The sequence below is a fragment of the Telopea speciosissima genome, chromosome 2 (assembly GCF_018873765.1).
Source record: "Telopea speciosissima isolate NSW1024214 ecotype Mountain lineage chromosome 2, Tspe_v1, whole genome shotgun sequence".
Classification (NCBI taxonomy): domain Eukaryota; kingdom Viridiplantae; phylum Streptophyta; class Magnoliopsida; order Proteales; family Proteaceae; genus Telopea; species Telopea speciosissima.
In genome coordinates, this window is record NC_057917.1 from 70,881,124 (window position 1) to 70,898,442 (window position 17,319).

The 17,319-nt window shown below is 38.2% G+C and overlaps 1 protein-coding gene across 1 annotated transcript in view; it reads left to right on the plus strand.

The window, feature by feature from the left end:
* Window positions 1-3,730: 3,730 nt before the first annotated feature.
* LOC122649810 (AUGMIN subunit 5-like) overlaps window positions 3,731-17,319 on the plus strand; it is a 35,205-nt gene continuing 21,616 nt past the window's right edge. Inside the window, exons 1-5 of the mRNA XM_043843052.1 lie at window positions 3,731-4,450; window positions 4,678-5,217; window positions 6,448-6,589; window positions 11,066-11,242; window positions 12,371-12,580. Of these exons, the coding sequence (XP_043698987.1) occupies window positions 3,915-4,450; window positions 4,678-5,217; window positions 6,448-6,589; window positions 11,066-11,242; window positions 12,371-12,580 (1,605 nt within the window). The 5' untranslated portion in view covers window positions 3,731-3,914. The remainder of the gene's footprint in view (window positions 4,451-4,677; window positions 5,218-6,447; window positions 6,590-11,065; window positions 11,243-12,370; window positions 12,581-17,319) is intronic.

Genomic DNA, 17,319 nt, shown 5'->3' on the forward strand with positions numbered 1-17,319 from the left:
CAGTTGGGGCTACAATTGCCACATTGCAGTTGGGAGGGAGCTTAAATTTGTTTGACTGCGTCTATCATCTCGTTAGAAGATTGTAAAAAGTTATCTCAGCTGTTTTATCTGTTCAAAGACTGGAGAGGGATTGGGGATATCACAGTGCCAACTTTGCTTGGACGCCTCAATGCTCCAGGTCCTTAAATGTGGCCAGGGATATCGCAGTGGCAGCTTTGCTTGGGTACCTCACTGCTCTTAAGGTCCTTAAATTTGATGGGATTGATTCCAGGTCCAAGGCTCTAAGCTCTCCTATCTTCATTGTGTTGGACCTCAGCTAGAACCTCCTCAATGCTCAAGGGGGTGGGGGTGGGGGTGGGCTCGATTCCTTCTAGCCTTGGAGACTGTCCTTCCCTCATAAAGATGGATTTAGATTGAAACCAACTGTCCGGTAAGATTATCCAACTCCGTCAATGGCCGCTTGATCCTTACGGACCTTAGCTACAACTGGCTATGGCGTCCATTGCTATCTTTTTCCTTCCGTGGTTTAAATTCTCTCCAAGCTTTGATTCTCAAGGGTGGGGTTGGGTTTCGGACCCAACAGTTAATGCATCAATTCCTAGTGGCGCATTTGACTGGTTGAAGTGATCTGATGATCCTGATTCCTTTTGAGATGGGTTTGCAGGACCCATCCCTGAGTCACTTGGCCGGTTGCAGAACCTACGTTGTTCGTCTGGACAGGAACCACTTCAACTGTTCAATATCTTCCAAGTTTCAAGGCTTAGGTTTTCTTTGGTATGATTTTTATTTGTATTTATCTGATATATTTTTATTTTTACAAGTGTTTGATATAATTTATAAATCTTATTTCTATTTGTAATAAATTAAAAATCACAAATAACTCTTCGGCTATTTGTGATTTATTGTTAAAAACTATGTTTTGTTATTTATGCGCAACGTCGGAAACCTCTAATGAGCACGTGCTGATAACAAATCATATTTAGGGGTAATATTGTCATTTTAATATATTTTATAAAAGTACACATTGAAAGCCTCTTCTTCCTCATTTTCGTGTCTCTATCTCACATAGATCGGATACGATAGCAGCAAAGGATCTCGCACCAGGTCCTTCAAGGACTGAGCTGGCAGCAAGACCAGCACTTTTGTTATGGTTTTGTCTGTACTCAAATGGTCTCATGAGCTTCGTTCTATGTCTCGTCACCAAGACCACAAGATCAGAGGCACCCATCCAATGGAATCTATTATACTCAGTACATATCTTGTGCAATTTAAAGTTGAAATACAGAATATCAACCTAGAAGTTTCAGAGACAGATGTAAAGTCATGAATTCAACACCAAATCTCTCTGAAAATTCGTCAAGATAGTTGTGGAAGATGCGCTCTCTAACCGTCTCCTTTGCTCTCTAAAGCTGCCATAAAAAACAGAATATTTGATCTGCAAGACATCCTTCAAATATTTGCATTTGATAACATTTGCAAAATTGCTTTTGGGCTTGACCCAGAATGCCTATCACCTTCATTCCCACAAACCGTATCAGAATTTGCTGATGCATTTGAAGATGCAACTCGGTTAAGCAATGGGAGGTTTAATTCCATATTCCCACCAGTGGAAGATCAAACTGGGGCACTTAATATTGAGTCAAAGAAACGGCTACGAGAAGCAATTTCAACAGTTAATGAGTACGCAACAAATCTCGTCAGACAAAAGAAACAATCTTCACTGAAATCAGACGATCTTCTTTCCAAATTCATGAGTTCTGGTCACTCGGATGAATCTTCCGTTCCAGACATTGTTATCAGCTTTATCGTACCAGGTCGGGATACGATGCCTTAACATGGTTCTTTTGGTAATGAGGTAATAGCCAAATTTTCATCCTACACCAAAATGGAAAGAAGCATATGGCTAATGTGGGAAGATACATAGAGCCGAGAGTGTTTGAATAAATGTCAGAATGAAGGAATCCCATGGCGTACAATAGTATACGTTATAGATTTAGAGAATATATTATATAAATAGGAATTACCAAACCTGTTTTTTATTATATAATATATTGTACAAATTGTAACCAAATGATTATAATTTGTAGAGCATAATATATTATCACAAATGATTTCTCAAAAATAGATAATAAATACAGATACAAATCATACCAAAAAGACCTTTAAATAGTTCAGTGAATTGAGGCTAAACGATATTCAATTGACAGGATCTTGGCCATTCAAAAGAGAAACCATTTGGAGGTTGGGAAGGTGGTTGAGGCTTCATAACAATTTAGACCTTTGGTGAGTGTGAGGGTGGGAAAGATAAAGGGAAAAGGTAAAAGGACGAGGAGGAGGAGGAGGATGATCATATTTCAGGGGGATGGTTCGCAAAGGGGAGGGGGTGGGGGTGATATCGTAGGGGCGGAGAGTTTGGTTTCTGCGAAGAACATGAAAAAGAAGGAAAAAATAGAAGGTGGGTTGAATAAAAAATTAGAGCAAGAGAACGTTGCTTGGGCCTTTAGAGCGCGTACATGTACGCTGGCCAATGGAAATGTGCATACAAGCATTGACTTGGATAGGATTTTTGTCTTTTCATGGGGCAAGGTGATACTTCTCATAGGGGCAGGGTGGTTTTGTGTCTTGGCGTATGCGATTAGGTAATGTTCTTTTTTCTAAAAAAAAATTATAGAAAGGTTAAATAAAAATCAATATGGAAATAAATAAATAAATAAAAAGAGAATATGAATGGGAGGTGCAGGAGGGGTTGAATAAGAAATTTAGAAAATCATAAGAGGTTGTGAGTGAGTGGTTCACCATGTCTCGGATAACCAATGTACTAGGACAATAGTTGCTGTTCTTGTACAAGGACATGATCCAGACTCGGATAACTTTCCTTTTTTAATGTAATGGAAATTGTAAAAATGAGACAGGAAAATAGTTGCAAAATTTTTCTTTTGTTGTATCCACTTTTAAAAAAAATGTCACATCCTTAGTTGTGTTTTCAAAAGTAATAATGTAATGGGAACAATTTGTTTTATCCTAATTACCACATAAATTTTCTATTTTATCTCGAATATACCATTCTTAATCTCCTTGATAAATTTATCATCTTGCATTATCTAACCTATAAATAAAAGAATATGGGCCAAGTAACAACATAGAATTGATAACTGTATATTTTTGCACTATAAAGTTGATGTCCAAAAATAAACGGAGCACATAATCAAGGCCACTTATATTGTTCGAAATATCATTATATGTATGTCCATTGAGATTGCGGGCTATAGAACTCCAGATAAATTTGAGATCCATTTAAGGATGTCCATTAGCCCAATAAGATACATTTTTGTTTTATCACAAAGAATTGAATCTTATTAGAAGCTATATGGACCAAATTTGCATAGTCCGATTGTAACTCGTTTAATATGAACCCGTATACATACACTTTTAATCTGTTTAATACAAAACCGATTATAGATTGGTACCTGACCGATTGTTTCCATGACCGATTACTTATTAAGCTGGTTCATCTCTTTTATTTATTTTCGCAGTTATAAATGACAAAAAGGCGGGAGCAGCGGTACATTGGATTTGAATCTTTAATGCCAGCGCCAACCCCACGCAGGCATTCTACTAAACAAACCAAAAAACTCCACTGCACGTACAAACGGTAAGCGAGGGAAAAAAGTAGTCGTTTTTGTGTGTATATGAAAACCAGCAAATCACCCTCCAACTATCCTTCTCTCTATCTCTCCCTACCACAAGAAAACAACGTTTCTCTCCCTGATTTGTTTCTGAACTTCGATTCTTCCACTCGGAGATGATCGTTTTATCCATTCGCACACTTCAGTTCTCCAATCTAGGGCTTCTACACATTCTAATAATTTGAACCCTTTGATTTCACAATACCAAATTCAGACACTGTTACAGAAATGCAAAGCGCCAGTAGTTCTGGTGCGCAACCTGAAGCCATCTTGGAGTGGCTTCAGAAGGAAATGGGGTATCGCCCTCAAGGTCCATACTACTCGTCCAACAAGGCAATGATACTCTCAGTTGATACTGTCCGGAAGATTTACCGTGGCAATATGGTTCCCGTGTGGAGTTTCTTGTTGCAGAGAGTTAAATCGGAGAAGACAGTGGAGAAGATTCGGCGGAACATACTTGTTCACGGCAGCAGCAGTGATGGTGGTTTGGTGGATTCGGCGAAGCTCAATGAAGAGGGGAAGAGTAAGGGGAGGAGGAAGGAGAAGGAGAAGGTGAAATTAGGGCTTGATAGAGGGTTGGGTTCGGATAGTTCTTCAGAGAGTAGGGAGATTGCCCTGAGAGAGAGGGAATTGGCAGAGAAGGAGGTAGAGAGATTGAGGCATATTGTTCGGAGGCAGCGGAAGGAGTTGAGGGCACGGATGCTGGATCTCTCTAGGGAGGAAGCTGAGCGCAAGAGGATGCTTGATGAGAGGTCAAATTGCAGGTTAGCTCCCTCAAAATCCTCAATTAATTACTATTATTTTCTTTTTAATAAAAATGTTGGTTATTACTCGTTTTTGTTTATGGAAAACATTGTTTCATCCTGAAACTGAACACTTTGTTTAACCTTTAAACAATCCTAGTATACTTCATGCTTATATACCAGGATTGTTTAAAGCTTCCCGTGGTATTCAAATTCATTTTTGTTGTACATGATTTCATGGTTGGCAGGCACAAACAAGTAATGTTGGAGGCTTATGATCAACAGTGTGATGAAGCTACTAGAATTTTTGCAGAGTATCAGAAACGTCTTCAATACTACATTAATCAAGCAAGAGATGCTCAGAGGTCTAGTGTTAACTCAGCTGCTGATGCAGTTGATGATCTCCATTTGAATGGCGACAAAGAGGCCGTGTACTCAACCGTTAAGGGAAATAAATCGTTGGATGATGTCTTTATTGAAACAACTTGGGAAAGGGATGTCCGGAAGGCGTGTGAATCTCTTGCAGCTCATATGATTGAAAAAATATGCAGTGCTTTCCCAGCTTATGAAGGGAGTGGCATTCATTTGAACCCTCAGTTGGAAGTTGCCAAGTTAAGCATAGATTTTGATGGGGAAATCCCTGATGATGTTAAGGCTGTTGTTTTAAATTGCCTCAAGAATCCTCCTCAACTGCTTCAGGCAATTACTACTTACACTTTACATCTGAAAACGCTGGTTAGTAGAGAAACAGAGAAGATTGACATCAGAGCTGATGCCGAACTCTTAAGGTAACATACTTCTCTATTATTATTTGTTGGTTTCACCGAGTGATTGTGTTGCCCTTCACATTGTCCACACTAGAAATAACAAGTTAATACGTTTATGGCTTCTGCTTTTCTTATTATGAGTTATGACCTTTTTTTTTTTGTGAAATATATGAAATTACTTGTGATATTCATTTCTGGGATTTCTGCGGCGCCTTCTTCCGGCCTTCCCCTGGTTTCAATTTTTCTTAATCTTATTCAGTAGAATGATAATATATAGGATATTTCTTCTGTCCAGTTTGATTGATTGTTGCTGTACCAGTTATGTCTTCAGGCCTGTTAAAGAAACAGCCTTGGTAGACTAGGTCAGCTTAAGGTCAATTCGGTGGCACTTTGATTCATGTAGAGGATAATTTCTTCATTCCCTGATTTTTTTTGACCAGGCATCCTTTACATGCAGCTGGAACAAATTAGAGATATGTTGTAGATAAATGGAAAGGATCCTATAATCTTGATCCTTTTTTATTCCTGTGATCTCTATTTTCTGTCCTAGTTGGAACCTTCTGTTCATTCATAATGGGTTCTGCGAGATTTCTCAATTTTTTCTCAGATTGCTTCTCAGCAAATATTAACCTTGTTGCATCATTGGATTTCATAATCAAAGTTGCACTCATGAATTCCTTGTTTTGTTTTCCATTTTATTTACACATAATCTTATGATTTTCTCTAGACAACATACTTAATCTACCACACCCCAACATCCCCTACCCCCCCAAAAGAAAAAAAAGATAGGGGGTTTCATATTCTCTGCATTTAACCATCCATCTCATGAAGTCCTTGTTCCTTTCCGATTTATTTGCATTTGAGGTTGTAATTTTTTATTGACAATATACTTAACCTACCAAACTCCCGGCTTCCCCTGTAAAAAAAGAAAAAGAAAAGGTTTTTTACTAATGTAAGCCTGATCTAACCATAATTTTGTTTCTAAAGTTCTCTTGGATGACACTATCAATTTATACTCTCTCTCACACACCCACGCAGTCCCACCCACACCGCATATACAAAACAACCATAGCAAAACCAACAAATCCCCATTGCAAACACATGCACACACTGAAATATACTCATGCTGCACTTTTTATCATGGGTTGGTTTGTTGGCTATATTTTTTTCATCTTTTTTTTGTTGTACTTGTTGTCAGTATGTTTTTTAATGGATTATCAATTAATCAGGATTATTCATCTTATGTTCCAGATATAAGTTTGAGAACAATAGAGTGACAGATGCTTCTTCTCCTGATGCTAATTTACCTCTACAATACCAATTGTATGATCATGGGAAGATGGGAAGTGACATCTCCACCAAAGGGACTCATAGTCAGCTTCTTGAAAGACAGGTTTCATATTCTTGACAATTTTGGAGCTTTTGGACATTCTAGCATTCCTCTTTTCTAGCTGAAACTTTTGTAGAGATCAACAAGTGGGCCCTACCAACGTTTAAAGTATCGGTGTCAGGTATCGTATCAGAAGGGTGATTTTAAGAGACGTATCGTATCGTACCGTATTGGGGATACGTATCGTATGCAACAGATACGCATGGAAATGGTCAAGATACACATGGAAATAAACTTTTGGAGGCAAAAACAATATAAATAAGCAATATATAACATTTATAATGAATAAACACTAAAATGGAGAACAACGTCTAACGCGACAAGAGACTTTCATTGATTTGAGTACAAATCCTTGCAATGATCAAGTTTGATGTATCAACAAACTTAGTTTTATCTAAATTTATTGATTTATAGCAAAAAAATAGGATTAAAAACCATGATTTAAACACAAAGATCAAGTTTTTCTAAAACCTACTTTTTTCTGTGAAATCTCTGATCTACAAAACAAAATCATATTTTGATAATCACATGGGCCTTTAATGGCCGTATCAACGTGTATCGGTTGGTATCGACTGTATTGGTACTCTCACAGAACATTTGACGTACGTATCGTAAGTATCGGTATGTATCGTATTGTATTGGTCGATACTTTAAACCATGGCCCCTACAGATGTGTGTGTGTGTATATGTATATCTCGAACTTGAACATGTAGATCTATAGAGTCCATCTTGGTTCTAAGAAGTGTTAGAGTCAACACTGACTCTAGTTTTGAGTCATTAAGAGTTTAAGACCATGTCGCATAGCTCTAGTCCCTATCCATGTATATGTTTTGTGTCAATAACTAAACAAAGTAACTTTGCATGTTAATAACACCTGGCCACCCATGTGGCTTGATTAGAAGAAACCAAATCACCCCCGAGTACGGTTAAGGCAGCCTATATAAAGGGGGTGTAATGTAGTCCTAGATAGGTAGGAGACCTACTAGGAGCCAGGCAACCAGGACCTGTTGAGCTGCTGGTTCGGTGGGGGCAGAATTGAGGTTTTAGGTCAATTTTAGGGTTACGGTAATGGAAGTGTGTCTTATATGGTAAAGCTAGGTAGGTGTAGGAGAGTCTTAAGAACTAGGTTTTATGGGTTTTGGATGGGTAGAAATAAGTTAGATGGATTTACGCAGCAACTAGGGTTAGGGTTTTGAAAGGTAGAAGATGATGGAATCTAGAGTAGGAAATTAGGTGGTTGAATGGGCTTAATATTTAGGTTGAGTGTGGGTAGGGTGGAGGGGAATATATGCTGAAAGTTTCAGCTAAATCAAATCAGATGGTTAAATCTGGAGTTATGGAGGTTTCCTAGTAGAGATAGGAGAGAGGGGTAAAAGTGTAATTTCAGACAATCGGCTGGGTGGATGGTACTGAAATTTGGATCGAGTCTCTCTTAGGGTTTGAGGAAGATTCGATCAAATTTTAGCAGGTTCTAACGGTTAGATTTGGCTGGGCAGAATTCTCGCAAAAATCACCTTGCATGTGAGCTTCTAGAAGGGAAGAAGAATAGTTGCAGGTTTTAGGGTTCTAATGGATCTTTGGTATTAATGGTGGATGAGGAAGGTAGTAAGGATTGAGTATTGACAATGGGGATCGATGGGGGTGGGTTTAGAGGATTAGGAGAAGAAAGGGATGACTAATAACAGTAACAACTTACTTGGTAAGGCAGTCTTCAATGGCAACAGCTTGAAAACTAGTAGCAGGTCCTCCCGATCTACAAGATGCAAGGAGTCGATTGGAGATCCAGCAATCCCCTATAACAGATCCTCCCGGTCTACATGTCACAAGGAGTCAACTGGAGATCCACCATTCCCTTTACCTTGATATTACTCACAAGGGAACACTCAATAGAGCAAGGCAGTATCAATGGCAGCAAACAAAAGTTATTTTATTAATCAAATTCGTGTTCAATGTTTGCCCCCCCTCACAATATTATATAAAAGACTCAAAATTAGACTCCTACACTAAAAAGGAAAGGTCTTACCCAATCCCTAATCTATTAGGTAACTTAAACTGATTAGGAAACTGAAATAGACTCAAAATAGAGTCCTAATCCATCCCAACTAAACAATTAAAAGACAAACTACTAAAATCACTTAAATTAAACCACTGGTTCAAACCAGCTTTGGACCAGTTCAATTTAAAACATTAAAAACATGAAAATAAACTAAGTATAGGGCTAATCCCGTATGCAATCTATGTACCCATATTTTAGGCCCATTAAAGTGGCCTATTACATAGAAAACCCATGGGATCAAAGGCCCAACATATATATATATATATATATCCCAATCCTAGACTTATTTCCAAAGAAATAAGCCCATTTCGATGATGAATTTGCATCAGGGTGGTGACCCCTTCTGATGGTGTTCTAAATAACCTAGAGCTTAGGAATTTAGAATGCTTTGAAAAGAAAACAACCAGAATTGCAATGACGGAATAAAATCCAGACTAAAAAAAAAATCCATATTTAAAGAAGGGTGCGTCTGTTTGTAACGAAGCAGGTTACAAACAGAATTTGTAACTGGACTTTTTAACCCTTTATTACAATGATTTGGAAATATAAAAAAATCTAAGTAGGTAATTTCACAAAGTGAGAGAAAGAGACCCGTGTTGACTGTTGAAATGAATCCAACACCGGTGTTGAATAGGTTGGTGCAGCTTCTTCATCTCCATTGGCGGTCGAGCCTATCGCCACCATGCCGTCTTCTTCATCTCCATTTCTTTATTGAGGCTTCAAATCCAAGATAATATACTCACAGGCAATAGACTGAAACTGAACCTGACTTACATGGACCTCAGCATGATTAAAACTGCATCAATAGGTGTCCCACATGATTAAAACTCTATCCAATGTAGGAATAAGAGTTATATTCATACAAGGCTATCTTATTCTTAACAACCAAGGAAATAACAATAATTATTTAATGAAATAAAACACTCAAACTAAATTAATAAAGTAAATCCTGTATTCCTACCTACTACCCATATCTAGGCCCATTACAATGGAAACCATAGGACCAAAGGCCCAACATATATAGAACCCAACGCAAGGCTTGTTTCCAATTCCGCTAAAATAAGCCCACTTTTGCTATTTATCTCCATCACCTTTGTACGGTTGTGTTGTGAAGTGTGGCAAATGTTCGAGTGGTGTGTTGTGTCGTAGTTAGCTAAGTGTGTGTGTGTGGGGGGGGGTATATCCGTATGTGTATGTAAGGTTCTCATGAAATGATTTTTGTGGTTGCTATTAGTGTGTGTGACACATCCATGTATGTCTATATATATGCTTTTAAGTTTGTAAGATATATGTGTTCTTTGTATATTTCCTCTTGTGGGCCAATCTCTACACCTTTTCCATTTGATAGTTATCTGTCATTCTTTTGTATTTGTTTCATAGTTGACATGGCGTCTAGGCGACCCAAGTCTCTGGAGAGGGTCCAAAATCAAGGCGACCAAGGCGCCTGGATGCCTAGGCGACGCCTCGACAACTATGATTTGTTTTTGAACCTTTGTACAATTTTTAATAATATATAAAGACGACATCCTTGACATCCTGTCAAGAGAAGCATGTATTGACTGTCCAAATATCTGTCGTGGGGTAGTTTTTAAAAGGGTGTACCCAGTGCACGAAGCTCCCGCCACTGTGGGGTCTGGGGAGGGTCATAATGTACTCAACCAGTTTTTGCTGCACAAATTTTATGGATACTGTCCACATCATTATCTGTTGACCTGGTAAGTTTCGCCCTTAGTTGATTTCCCCGCATTGAGATATAAAGTTTTTGAAAGCTGGTTGTTACATGCATCTGGTTGAAAACTCAATTTTAGCAGTGTCAGCTACGCAGTGAAAAGACAAGGGTGAAATCCCAGTACATGTTGGGACTCTGAGGTGGGATGGGAATCAAATTTAACACAGCTAATCAATGGGGTATACTGTGTAGAACCCACCAACAGTTTGTTTGCCAATAATAGCTTCCGTGTGGCTCAAAATTTTGGGCTGTCAAGGTAAGCTTATCTTGACTAGGCCATCAAGTGGAGATTTTCCTTAATATAAGTGAGTGATATTCAGTTAGTTTTGAAGGTCGTGCTTGGCACGTTGGTCAATTGCTCACTTGCTGAATGCTTGGTCATGGGTTCAAGTCCTGGAAACAGCCTCTCTGGAAACAGGGGTAAGGCTGCGTACATTTGACCCTCTCCAGACCCTGCTAAACGTGGGAGCCTTGTGCACTGGGTATGGCCTTTTTGATATTCAGTTAGTTTAGGTAGTTGCTTTGTGGATTCTATTTTGGCATATATTTTCTTGTTTGCTTTCTTTCCTTTATTTTTTTTGGAGAATTAAGGTCTTCTTGCTCACATAGGGGATCAAATTGCCTTTTGTTTCCCATGTTGTTTATCTTGGTGTGAGGGTCTTGAATAATATGTGGTACTGCTTCTTTCTTGCAGAAAGCACATGTCCAACAGTTTGTGGCTACTGAAGATGCACTCAACAAAGCTGCAGAGGCTCGGAACTTATGTCAAAAGTTCATAAAATGTTTGCATGGAAGCAATGATGCAGCTTTAACACATGCACTTGCTGCTCGAGGGACATCACAAAGTGTGGCAAGTCCCAGGCAGTTTGAGGTATGCATTTCACAATGGTGACAATTTGCTTAATGTAGTTTTTCTTTCATTTCATCTCATTATGGCCTGGTTGCACTGAGAAGTTCATTTATCCTGGAATCTGGTATCCTTACATGTGAGAAACATAATGATTTTTCTATCTTGTAAAAAGTAAGTTATTATGTGTGTGTTATTTTATGTACATCAGCTTACTTGCTCTGTAACTTGAACAGTAACGTGACCATTTTAATCTCATAATATATAAAATTAACTTTGTGTGTTCCTGTAATTTGGGTTTGTTATATCTGACACTTCATGTCACTGGTATGTAATGCATGTACACATCTGTGTTGAATCATTTGTATAGATTTCTGCCATATGAATTTAATTAGTTTCTGAATTGGATATGAATCTGATTATATTGCTTACTATATTAACTGTATGTGTTCATTTATTTTGGGTTTTTTAAAGTCCCTTGCCCATAACTGCATCTCTTTAGACTGACTTATGTGCCTGTCTCTATGGTACTTGAATTCTATTGAATTTTGGGGCTGGGTTATATGTTTTCATTTTGTAGTTCTATAGAATTTTTGGCTGGATTATATGTTCTCATTTTGTACTTAAGTTCTTATTTAATATCTACCTCCATACTGACGAATGGGAATGTCCATTGGTTGGGTGAGTTGGGTACCCTATTGGACAGACCCAGTGCCCAAGAATTGTCATTTTCTCTTTAATTTTTGTTTATTTTCGAATACTATAATTGAATGACGAAGCATAAGAGGAAGGGATTCACCAAATCACAGGCTCTGTTACCAGTATTAATATTTTATTTAGATTAACCCTTGCCCAATCACTCATATACTATCTTTAACAGATAGAAATGAAATTTTATTTATATTAAATTAATATTAGATAAGGCTGAGTGGTTGTTGTTGTTGTTGTACTATTGAAATGAATATTAATATGCAAATGAAGGAATAGAGCTTATAAATAAATTATTTTAAAGTTCATGAAGATGTCTTCCTGTTCTTCATTTTTCTTCCTTTGTAGGTTTTGTGAACATTTAAATTTCTTACGCGATGATTTACAAAAAAAAGATTAATAATTTTAGTCATAGACTCAGTGATCCTCAACTTCCTCTTGCAGTTGGAGGTTTGGGCCAAGGAGAGGGAGGCAGCTGGATTGAGGGCTAGTTTAAATACTCTGACATCTGAAGTACTACGCTTGAATAAATTGTGCGCAGAATGGAATGAGGCTGAAGATTCGTTGAGGAAGAAGTGGAAAAAAATTGATGAGTTTGATGCACGCCGATCAGAGCTAGAATCCATCTATACTGCTCTACTGAGGGCTAACATGGTAAAATGGCCTGATTTTGATGTCTTTCTTTAAACTGATAGCCAATGACTGTGACACGTTGGCTGTTCCCTGTATTGTCATGGTAATTGTATGGGCCTAAGTAAGTCAAGGCCACCTATATCAATCTGGTAGTTCCAGCTGTGGGACTCTTGCTTTTTCCTATTCCAAAAGTCAACTAACCGGGCTGACCATCATGGGCATTTGGATTTCTCCTCAATGACTTTCTGATATGAATTGCTAAATTTGTAAAGCAACCTGTCATCTGGTGAATCCTGGTACTTGGCAACCTATTTTTCTATAGGTGGTGCTTGTGTGCTTCCCCCCTATTTGTTGAAATCTCATGGTTAGACTGTATCTATTATAATTCACCTGGGGGAGGAACCTGAAGCATAGCTAAAATTGTCAGTTTAATTTTTTTTTTTTATAGTTGTCTAGGACGCGTTGGTCACCTAGGCGGGCACCTTGGACGCCTTGTATCCAGGCCCCTTCCAACGTCTTGGGTTGTCTAGATGCTGTGAGCCTGTGACAACTATATTTTGTTAATCAAAACCTTTGAAAATTAAGCTATCACCTAATTTCATGTCATGCAGTGTTAATTTGGTGATTCTGTTCAGTAGAGTTATCATGCATATGTCAATCCATGATGTGGGTCTCTCCTTTGAGGTCCTTACACGTTTGTTGACCACTATTATGTTCAATTTGGCTCCTTAGGTTTCAAGGGAAAAGTAATTCTCTACTAATCAGTTATTAATTCTTACTAATCTAATATTCTAGTCAGAGGGCTGCATAACAAAGTCAATGGGTGATGCAGTAGCTGAAATTTTGAGCTGGTTGGATCAATATGATCGACTATAGAGGCCTAGTTGCAAGTATGGATGGCCCACTAGGGGTTGGCGACGGTCCAGCAGTAGAATGGCTGAAATAAGTTGTGCGCTAGTTACATCATAGGTTAGGCCTTTTATTTTCATGGGTAACATTGTAAGGGGTCTAATTTGTAAGCCCATATTTGCAATCTTAAGTCTGTACACAAGATTAATAGTAGTAGTTGTGTCTTAGGTTACAAGTCAGAAGAGTTTGAGTTAGTTTTGAACACTCCAATAGCTAGATTAGAGTTCCATTTTGAGATTAGGAACCTTACTTAGAATATCATATTCTGTCTTAAGAGTTTATTGATTCAGCTGAGTTATTGAATATATTTCGAGTTTTTCTTAATGGCAGTCTGTTCTGTGCCCGTGTGACTGGTGACTGAATCAGCCAAGATCTTCTACTTCTTTCTTTTCTTCAAGTTGTTTTCTTTCCATACCCTTTCTCCTATATTCTTCTTTTCCCTTGTTTCTAGACCTAGGCGGATACCCTGTTTTCTTCATTCATCTACTTTATTTTATGTCTCTCTTTACACTGCTTAGTTTTCACCCAAATTTGGTAGTTGAGTTTCTGACTTCATTGTCGCTTGATTGCTGGTTTCAGGCCTGAGATTAAATTCTCCATATATTTCAAGTCTTAACCCCCGCCGTGTAGGAATTATCTGGGATATTCTGGGGATTGATAGAGTGGATTGATAGGCACTCTCAACCAGATCTTGGAAGCCATCTGACTAGTTGACCTTAATATTGCTTGTTTTATGTGTTTTCCTCAATTAATTTTTTATTTCCAGATTTGCTCTTCTGAATATAGTAACTTCTATATTTGGTTCTGAATCAATAATTACAATTTGTCCGATCCTTTGCTTTATTTCTACCCTGTCCATATCAATCTCTAATAGATCCTGGACTGTTAGTGTGGTTCCTGCACTCGAGTGCTTCTAAAATACTTTTTAGAATCCTGAACCACATCAAAGAGGATCAAACAAATTTGTTATTTTTTCTATCTGAATCGGGAAGCTTCTGTACCTGATGCTGGGTAGAAGCTAGAACCATGGTTCTCAAGATGCCCAGACTTTCTCATAAATCATCATCTCAATCTTGCCGTCTGTTTGTATTAATAAGTATTCTTTTTTCCTCCTTGGTTGATATTATAGGGAGATACCTGTTCATGTTTATTTATTCTTTCAGTTTCATATTGTCATTTTGCTGGGGGTGCGTCAGGTAGGCAGCCGGCACCGTAATACACTCAGCCAATCACTTTTGCATGGATCCTATTTCTATGGGTATTTTAATTAATTTATTTTTTAAGTTTCATGTCCTATTGACCGTCTGTTAGGGCGTCCCCTATAAGCGACGCCCGGATACGGTGACAAGTAGGCAAGGGTTCTCATACAATGGACAAGTGCAAGTAAAGAAACTAGTCCAAAAGCGTTGGATAAGATTAGCATCTTGGAACTTTGGTTCCTTAATGGGTAAGAGTCTAGAGTTGATAGATGTTATGAGGAGAAAAATGATCAATATTACCTATACTCAAGAAACTAGATGGAAGGGTAAGAAAGCTAAGGTGTTGGATGACTTTAAACTTTGTCATACAGGAGATCAAAATAATAGAGGTGGAGTGGGCATAGTGGTGGATAAAGAGCTTAAAAATGACATGGTGGATGTTAAAAGATTTGGGGATAGGATTATATCCATCAAGCTTGTATTGGAGAAAGAGGTTGTTAATATAATTAGTGCTTATGCACCCCAAGTGGGATTGGATGAAAGTAGTTACATTTTTGGGAACAAATGGATGGATTAGTACAAGGTTTTAGTCAAGGAGAAAATATCATTATAGGGGGTGACTTGAATGGACATGTTGGAAGAGATCGTAGAGGCTATGAAGGCATGCATGGAGGCTATGGAGTTGGAGAGAGGGATGAATAGGGGTTCTCAGTTTTGGATTTTGCAGTAGCTTATGATTTATCCATAAACACTTTTTTTGAAAAGAGATAGGAACATTTAGTTACCTACAAAAGTGGGCACTATAGTAGCCAAATAAATTTCTTCCTAACAAGAAGGTCTGATTGATTGTTTTGTACGGAATGTAAGGTTATTCCTAGGGAGAGCCTAACCACTCAACATAGATTGGTGGTCTTAGACATGTGCCTCATTACACAGAATCGTAAGAGAGGGGAGCCTATTTGCCCTAAGATAAGGTGGTGGAGTTTAAAAATAGACTCATTGAACTCATTTATTGATAAAGTGGGACTTTGAAGGCGACACTAATACAATGTGGAACGAGATGGCAGTTTGTATTAAGAAAGTTGCTAAGGAGGTTCTAGGGGAATCGAAAGGTACATGCCATGCCCTTAGGGAGACCTGGTGGTGGGATGAAGAGGTCCAAGCAGACATTAAGACTAACAAAGCTGGTTTCAAGACATGGCAAATGACTAAAGAGGGCGAGGATCTTAAAAGGTATAGTTTTGCTTGAATGAAGCTAAGAAGATTGTATGGGGAAAGCAAGGGCGAGGAAATATGAGGATCTTTATAACAATTTGAACACAAAGGAAGGGGAAAAAATTATTTATAAGATAGCTAAAGTAAGGGAAAGGAAGAGTAGAGGTTTCGACCATGTTAGATGTATTAAATTTGAAGATGGTAGAGTACTAATAAGGAATGAGGACATTACGGAGAGATGGAGAAGGTATTTCTACAGCCTACTAAATGGAGACTTCTCGAGTAATATTCCTTTGATGGCTGCATTACTTACCTAGACACCACATATTGCAGATATATATGCAAAATTAGGGTGTTTGAAGTAAAAGAAGCTTTAAGAAAGATGAAAGTAGGCAAGACACCAGGCCCAGATGGAGTCCCAATAGAAGTGTGGAAGAGCCTAGGGTTATGTGGTCTAACCTGGCTAACCAAGCTGTTTAACAAGATATTGAACACAAAGAAAATGCCAGATGAATGGAGGAGAAGCATTGTGGTCCTGATTTACAAAAATAAAGGGGATATTCAGGACAACAATAACTATAGAGGCTTAAACTTATGAGTCATGTGATGAAGGTATGGGAGAAGATTATTGAGGCCCACCTGAGAAAGGAAACTACTATATCAGAGAGCCAATTTGGCTTTGTGCCAGGAAGAGCCACGATGGAAGCTATATACTTAGGAGACTCATGGAAAGGTTTAGAGAGGGCAAGAAGGATCTCCATATGGTCTTTATTGACCTAGAAAAAGCCTACAACAGAGTCCCTAGAGAGCTAACTTGGCATATTGGAGAAGAGAAGAGTGCCAAGTCTTCTTAGGTCTATTTTGGATGTACGATGTAGTTTCAATAGTAATATTCCATTTCAGTTGGAACATGCAGTCGGATGTTTGGGTTAGCATAAGTGATCAAGGGGTGGTAACTCATATCACGGGAGGGAACTTTGTGCAAAGTTCCATTACTATTAATGGGTGGCACTACATGATATTTTATGGTGAATTCTGGCTCCATGAAGTCATCGATTGGGCTACAATGTGTATCATACAAAAAATAGAATGCCAACCCCCAAGTATTTATCCTTTTTTTTTTTGTTGCAAAAATTAGTTTTTGGGAAAAGTGATATATCTCCAACGTTGAATCTTGCACAAATCTTCCCAACAACAAAGCAACTCGTTGCTTCCACTGTGTTCCTCAACTGCCCAAGTAGTTGTTCCAACCTTTTACAGCAGTGATTTGCCCAAGAAATCTCAAAAACCAGGTAAAAATCCCATTGTGGCAAAATCAGATGAAATGCACGAAATGGGTTGAAATTCTACCCCACCCATTTCAAATGAAACCATGCTTTTATTATAAAAGTAAAAGCACTGTATTGTTTTGTCCGAAATCCAGCAAAACAAAAAATA